At 45.4% G+C, this 8,350-nt stretch overlaps 1 protein-coding gene across 1 annotated transcript in view; it reads right to left on the reverse strand.

The window, feature by feature from the left end:
• Nucleotides 1-4,332: 4,332 nt before the first annotated feature.
• Nucleotides 4,333-8,350, reverse strand: part of Scarb2 (scavenger receptor class B member 2) — a 57,647-nt gene continuing 53,629 nt past the window's right edge. Inside the window, exon 12 of the mRNA XM_031391021.1 lies at nt 4,333-7,315. Within this exon, the coding sequence (XP_031246881.1) occupies nt 7,277-7,315 (39 nt within the window). The 3' untranslated portion in view covers nt 4,333-7,276. The remainder of the gene's footprint in view (nt 7,316-8,350) is intronic.

The raw sequence follows: 8,350 nt of genomic DNA on the forward strand, positions 1-8,350 counted from the left end.
TGTGTTGCGGCTTCACGTGGTGTGGGACGTCACAACCAAGGGGAGATGATGGGAAGTTGGGCTTGGGGTGTAGTCTGCCCGCTCTCGGAAGCTGCTTTAGAGGAGTGACACGGTGCAGAGACCGCGTGAAAGTGCTGCCCTTACCTCTGAGGAGCGGTCCTTCTCTGAGGAAAGGAGGTTTGAGTGGGTGAAGCAGTTGAGAAAGAGGCATTCAAGAAAGATAATGGTAATGGTGGTCACACGGGTGTGAACTATGTGGCCCACATGCTCGCAATCGTTTTTGCATAATTCTCCTAATTCCCAGCGGTATTTCAGTTTACAGCTATTCTCACTGACAAGAGGGAGGGCTGACCCCAGTGAAGCAAAGGAGCCCTCAAACTGGTAAAATCTGTGCCCTGCATCTCACTTCTGGGAAACATTTAACCCTCAACCCCACAGAGAAGATTCTATCGTTGACTAGTTTGCACAGACGAGATGGGAGGACAGAGGGGGTTGCTAAGCAGCATCTCCAAAGTCATTTCGCTGGTACATCCTGGAGTCTAGTTTCACACAAGAATTTTCTCGGCTTAGCCACAATTTTTTTTTCTTTTAAAAATATTTATTGTAGCCGGGCAGTGGTGACGTACGCCTTTAATCCCAGCACTTGGGAGGCAGATGCAGGTGGATTTCTGAGTTCGAGGCCAGCCTGGTCTATAGAGTGAGTTCCAGGACAGCCAGGGCTACACACACACACACACACACACACACACACACACACACACACACGCACAAACACACACGCACACGCGCGCGCGCGCGCGCGGCACTGTGTTGCATTAGGATATTTTGATACAAGTATATGTTGTATTTTGAACATATATCCCTACTCTTAAATTTTCTTCCTTGGCGCGGAAGAGATGGCTCAGCGGTTAAGAGCACTGACTGCTCTTCCAGAACCACTGGGTGACTCCCAACCATCTGTAATGGGATCTGATGCCCTCTTCTGGTATGTCTGAAGAGAGCAATGGTGAATTTATATACATAAAATAAGTAAGTCATTAAAATTTTTTCTTCTCCCCCTCCCTCCCACTGGTTCCCTAGCAGTTTTATTTCATTTCCCATATCATATATATGATTGTATGTATTTAATTAAACCTAGGAGTCACGGCTGGTGAGGTGACTCAGTGGTTAAAAGCACTGACTGTTCTGCCAGAGGTCCTGAGTTCAAATCCCACAACCACATGGTGGCTCACAACCATCCATAATGAGATCTGACACCCTCTTCTGGTGTGTCTGAAGACAGCTACAGTGTACTTATGTGTAATAATAAATAAATCTTTAAAAAAAACCTAGGAGTCATAAATGAATTTTTTCCTTCTGTGACTGGCTTAATAATGTTTATCTCCAGTCATATTCATTTTGTGCAAATGACATAACTTCATTCATAGGGTTGAAAATTCTTTTGAGTATATATGCCACCTTTTCTGATCCACTCCTCCGTTGTTAGGCAGCTAGGTGTGCTAATGATTGTGGCTAGTGCTTCAGTAGACATTGATGTACATGGTCATCTCTGTGGTAGGCTAACCTGGAGTCCATATAGACATATGTGGTAGATCTAGTTTTAGTCTTCTCACGAACCTCTTTGCCCCAATTTGTGTGCATGCATGTGCGTGCATGTGTGTGTGTGTGTGTGTGTGTGTGTGTGTGTGTGAGAGAGAGAGAGAGAGAGAGAGAGAGAGAGAGAGAGGGAAAACACTCAAGAGGGCACATATGCATGTATGGGGAGAGTGTATGCACACATATGTGCACACGTGCTGGGAAGCCAGAAATTGACATGGGTATCTTCCTAATTTACGCTTATCTTTTGATACAAGGTCTCTCATTAAATCTAGAGCTAACCCATTTGGCAAGACTGGCCAGCCAAGCAGGGCGGTGGTGGCACACGCCTTTAATCCTAGCACTTGGGGGGCAGAGGCAGGTGGATTTCTGAGTTTGAGGCCAGCCTAGTCTATAAAGTGAGCTCCAGGACAGCCAGGGCTAAACAGAGAAACCCTGTCTTGAAAAACAAAAACAAACAACAACAACAACAAAAAAGACTGGCCAGCCAGCAAGCCCAGGGCCTCCTGATTCTTCCTGCCCAGAGTTATGGTTATAGGTGAATGACACTGTACCGTTTGTTGGATTTTAAATATGGGTGATGAAGATTAAACTCATATCCTAAAACATGCACAGCTAGCACTGTACTGACTGAGCTGTCTCTCCAGCCCCACTTTAAAAAAAAAAATCACCATTACATTTTGTTTCCCTAGAGACTATGGCCAGGATTTCATACATTCTTGATAGCAATAAGAAAAATCTTTGAAGAAGTTCTAGACCAAAGAGTGTCATGATCAGTTGTTAGAGACAAGCATGCATGTTTGTGCATGCCTTTAATCTCAGCACCCACGAGGCATGAGCAGGATTAAGTCCGAGGCCAGCCTAGGATACACAGTGGAAGCGTCTCTAAAGATTGTGTGTGTGAATGTGGTGCATGCATGTGTGTACCTTTGTGTGCAGGTGTGCATGATCGTGCATGTATGTGGAGTCCACAGGAGGACATGTGGTGCTCTATTCCTCTTCACCTTAGACCTCTGATTCAGCATCTCCCATTGAACCCTGAGCTTGTGGCTTTGCTGTCAGTAGGTCCCAGGAGTCTTCCCGATGGTGTGCCAGCCAGCACTGATGCTAGACATGCATGGCTGCACCCAGCTTTTTATATGGGATCCAAACTCATTCCTTATGCTTATATAACAAGTGTTCTTACAAAAGTGTCTCCTCAGCACACCCTCAAGATGATTTTAAAGTGCTTGGCTTTATTTTGTCTCTAATTATGTGCATGTGCAGGTATGTGCCTGTGTGAGTGGGATAGCCTCAGAATCCCGAGAAGAAGGTATTGAATCACAGGAGTTATAGTGTGGGCGATGAGAACTGAACCTGGGTCCTCTGCAAGTACTTATTCTTAATTGCTGAACCATCTCTCCAGCCAGTCCTACCTATCGGTAGGCTCTGTTTTCCTGCCTCTGCTGGTAGCATTTGAAGGATCCACAATAACAACTGATTGATCTTGGGGTGGGAGGCATTGGCAGCAAGCAGGTGGGGGTGAGAACAACCAGGGAATGGAGACCTCAGGCAGCACGTGAGTGTGATGAGAACAGACTCTCTGGAGACTACTTCAGTGAGTCAGTGAGTTTAATGGTGGGGGAGGGGGGAACAAAAGCTATTTAACCTCAAATGGGTGAGTAGGGACTATTGGGGTGAGTGTATGTCACTGTCCGGGTCAAGGGTCCTAGGGATGCCCCATTTGTGTAAAGAGGGATTCCAGGTACTGGTGGACATGACTCTCCAGGGGAGAGGAAGTCTAACCTGGCTAGTGAGTGGCCAGTGAGTGGGGCAAAAGAGAGAGCACAGGTGTATGCACACTAGGACCCACAGGCCTGGGGCAATGCCGATCTCAGAACAAGGTCTCAGGGGTTTGGACTCCACTCTCATTCCAGACCTGTTCCCCATGGCTCCACCCACCCAACACCTACCCAGGGATAATGAGATCCCTATGATTATCAGGAGGAAACTGAAAGGGGCCTGCATATCTGTAGAAGCAGAGCTTTTGTGGGTATTGAAGAGTTGGCCTTGAACTCAGAGATCTGCCTGCCTGTGTCATGTTGTGACAGATGGACAAGTGTTAGACTGCTAGACAGATGGCACTTCAGATAAGGAGTCGTGAGAAGATGCCAAGCTGCTTCTCTTTGGAAGGCAGTGACTTCCAGTGTAGGACTAAGGACATTAGTGTCATAGCGGTCTAATGAAGAGGTGACAAAGGCTTGATTGCAGCTGCGGACGTGGTGTTAGGAGAACACATCTCGGAGAGAGAGAGCACCCTTCTTGGTAGGCGGTGAGCGTTTCAGTTGATGTGATTAAATGCAGCCCAAGGTAAGGATGTGAGTGCAGGAGTATGATAGGACTTGGGGACAAAGCACTGAGGGGCTGGCTGGAAAGACAAGGAGCAGAAAAGGCTTGTGGACAGCAGTTCCCAGCTGGGGAAGGAGGCAGAAAGAGAAGGGGAGCCGGGTGGGGTGGGGTGGAGGGAGATCCTCCCAGGTCCTGCTAGAGAGCAGCTCTAGTCCACGGAGCCTGTTCTGACCCAGAGGCTGAGCAGCCAATCAGAGAACAGCTGTCGCCTTAGTTTAGGCTTGCTTCGGGGGTTTGTGATGAATGCTCCTTCCACCATCACAGGTTTCCAAGTCTCCAAGGAAAACACTGAGGAGGAAAGTGTCTCAAATGAGACTCCATCCAATGAGAGACAGTTCACAGTGAAACTTTCTAGAAACTTTCTTTAATTAGTGAAACATTTCATTGTATTATGGGTAGAAATGAAACCAGGTCAAGAAGCACAGCAAATGAACCAACCCTGTAAGCCACATGAAGAACATTCTGGTCATTCTTTTTAAAGCCAGGCACAAGCGACTGACACCAGTAACAATGCTCAGAGGGCCTTTTGAAGAATTCACACCACAAACAACCAGTTAAACATTATCCCCCTTAAGCAAAAACCCCAATAGGGGTTAGTTGTATACTGCTTGTCCCATTTGACAATTAGTGATCTCTGTAGAAAACAGGAAGTAAAGCCCACTGGGTGGAGCCTAGAGCCTATGTGGAAAAGCCCACCCCCCACCCTGTGCTCTCCCAGTTCCCTGCCACTCTGTGGCGTGAGAATGCTGATGACCACAGCCTTTGGGGACTGTCCAGGATAATGCCCTCAGAAGAATGAGCGCAGGGAAGAGCTTGCTATTTTCAGCCCCACACTGAATGGGTATGTTTGTTAATCAACCTATAATTTCGACTGTGCCTTGTGGGTTTGCCATGGACCTTTTAGAAAGAAAACACCAAGTGAACCACTGCTATTAACAACCATGGCACTGATAAAGAACTAATCTGTTTTTGGTCTCCCTTTTCTATGTGTGATTCAGTCTACTATGTACATCATTAACTGCTATAATTTCTGTGTTTAAAAAATCTCCTCAGAGATGATTATATCCTGAAAATAGGAATGAACCAATTAGTATGCACTAGCTTATCAATTTATCAGTGTGGATAAGTAGGTGCATAGAGACAGGTGTGGTGCGTGCGTATAATCTCAGCACTGCGGAGGCTGAGACAGGTGTAGTGCGTGCCTGTAATCTCAGCACTGGGGAGGCTGAGGTAGGCTCACTATAAATTCAAGGTCAACTTATGCTACATAGTGAGTTCCAAACTAGCCTGAACTACAGAGTGAGACCCGGTCATGAAGCATGAAGACTAAGATATGCCAACTACCTAGTTAAATATTGGCAAAGTCTTAAAAATATGTGTTATATTTTTAAGGTCATATTTTCAGTTTAGTTTCACATTTTTGGCGACTTGGGTATCTAATATTTCTACTTTGATTAGTAGGAAAGGTGAAAATTTAACACATTGTCTCTCTAGAAGGGAAACATCAGCTAAGCATGGTGGCTCATGGATCCCAGTACTCATGACACAGAAGCAGGCAGATCTCTGAGTTCAAGGCCAGCCTAGTTTACATAGTGAGTTCCAGAACAGCCAGGACTACATAGACCCTGTCTCAAAAAATACCAAATTTTTTTTTTTTTAAAAAGGGAAACATTGTATATTGCTTTTGTGTCAAGAGAGGAAAATTTGGGCCTGTGTATTAAAGCAATGCTTTATTTCCAATATGTATGTGATGTCTCAGTTTAAAAAATTTTTAAAATACATTGAAATTCAGTTTTCAGGAAATTCTATAAGCAGCTAGCCAGATAATGTATAGGTTTCCTTGAAAAAAAAAAATCAATGGGGTAAGCCTTTAATCCCAGCACTCAGGAGGCAGAGGCTGTCAGATCTCTGTGAGTTTGAGGCCAGTCTGGTCTATAGAGCGAGTTCCAGGACAGCCATGGCTGAATAGAGAAACCCTATCTCAAAAACCAAGCCACACACACACACACACACACACACACACACACACACACAAATCCTAAAGTAAAACCAAAAAAAAAACTAAAAAGGTGGACTGTGAGAATCATGGACAGTGCCCTCCAGGATAGCTGAGGTCCTACCGCTATGACACTAATGTCCTTAGTCCTACACTGGAAGCCATTGCCTTCCAAAGAGAAGCAGCTTGGCATCTTCTCACGACTCCTTATCTGAAGTGCCATCTGTCTAGCAGTCTAACACTTGTCCATCTGTCACAACATGACTGTCACAGGAAGCAGGGGGCACTTAGTGACAAGGAGCCACAACACACCGGCTGGGTCCAGAAGGAATGTCTCTCTAATGTGTGCAGACTTCCTGGATCTATCTGTAATGTAAGCTACTGGCAGACGGACTTCCATCATTCTTCATTTTACAAATAACCCCTCACTATTTGCAGACACTGTCATTCTGTGTCACTATCCTATGTGGCTTGGGGTGTGGAAGTCATTGATTCTGTCCTACATCCAGACATCTTTGACTAAAACTGACAGTTAGCCTATAGATGCCATAACTAACATCAAACTCTATTCTAGATGAAATGTCTGTCTTACCCTCACCAATATTCCTGGTGCAACCTCTTGCTTCACAAAAGCACAACTAAAAATCCTCAGGAGCTCAATGCTGCCTACTTACAGACACCACCCCACCCCACCCCTTCTCCCACTTGATTCCTACACACTATAAAACAGTCAAAAGACTTGAGTTATTTGCCTGAAGATTAGAGGGAGATGCAAAATGTAATGTTTTAATAAAGGAAATCAGACCCATTTGCTTGGTACATTGTATGAAGCTATCATTCTACCCTGGGTACCACATCTTTCTGTGTCAGGAGGTGAATAGGGAACAACAACAGAAACACATACATATTTTGAACACAAAGTTTGGAGAATGAAGTGTACTGAATTGGGTCAGGCCAAGTAACATTAACATGTGACTCAGACATTGTATCTACAGCAGGGGTCACGAAATCCCCTCAGCTCCCAGAGCCTAACCACAAAAGGTTTCTACACAAGTTTATTAAAAACTCTCTAGACATATGAACACATTTCTAGAGACATGATTTTATAAAGCATAATTGCCAGCCATGTCACCCTGCTCATTTCCCTCTGACCAGGAGGGTCTTCTCACTTGCCAGTGCTGCACTTCCTTCTTGACAGGCCAGGAGCCTGTGAGGATGCAGGGTTTCCCCTGTCCTGGTCCAGGTTGGGGCAGTTCTCACATTCTCTCACCAAGCTCAGGCCACAGGTAAGTTCCATTAGGTTCGTATGAGGGGTGCTCTTTCATCTGCGGTTCCCTGAGACAGAAGACACAGAGGCTGAACGTTCATGTCAGGAATTTCTGTCCTGACGTGAAAGGTTGTGGCAAGGTGGCAGAAGTGGAAAGGGGAGAAGCTGATGGGAAGCAGCTCCCTCCACTCTACTCTTCAACTTGGCTGTCTTTGCTCTTTAAGACTCTAACCTGACCCTGTTAGAGGATAACTTTCCCTCTCCAGACCCCAATACCAGATCTGCAAGCTCCCCTCTGTGTATATGGTCGGTACTATAACCCTTAGCATCCTGGGCCAAAACCGCCTCCTTCCTGGTTTGTAACCTACCAGGGAGCAGTGTCTCAGAGGCTGTAGGTGCTCACCAACACTTTTGAAAGGCATGAAGATGGTTGATTATGGAGTGCTAATTAGCATTCCTAGGTGGTCTGCTTGTACCTAGGAAAATTCCACTGATGACATAGACTGACAGATCCATAGGCAATGGTAAGCAGTTTGCCTTATCTATAAATCTGGCTAGCATGAGTGAAAGCCACATAGCACAAGGGTTTTCCAAGTTACCCATATGGTTTCAACCAGCTTCATGTGCTTCACATTGCTCAGATGGTTTTATGGAATAACTGAAGGGAAGAAGTGTGCAGTAAAAGCAGAAACGGCCAAGCACTTTAAGGGGGTCTGCCCCAGGCCTGGTGGTTCAGGTCTGAAATTCATCACTGAGAAGGCTGAAGCCTGGCTAGACCATAGAGCAAGTTCAGGGTGAGCCTCAGCAGCTCAGAGAGATCTCATTTCAGAATGCATTTGTTTTTAAGGATGAAGCATGTGTCTCAGTGGTAGTGCTTGCTTGACTTGTGTCAGGCCCTTGCCTCAACCTCTAGTTCCATAGAAAAAGAAGGGCTTCTACAGGAGCTATGAGACTCCTGGTCACTTGAGAGGCCAATCTGAGTCAGTTTATCCCATTTCCCCTGGAAATTCATGGTTCTTATGCAACTATCTTTTACCATTGTTATGGGATCTCAACCATAAAACCCCCAGATACACCAAGGATTCTTTTTTTTTTTTTTTTTT

Source organism: Mastomys coucha, unplaced genomic scaffold (assembly GCF_008632895.1).
Source record: "Mastomys coucha isolate ucsf_1 unplaced genomic scaffold, UCSF_Mcou_1 pScaffold22, whole genome shotgun sequence".
NCBI classification, from domain to species: Eukaryota; Metazoa; Chordata; class Mammalia; order Rodentia; family Muridae; genus Mastomys; species Mastomys coucha.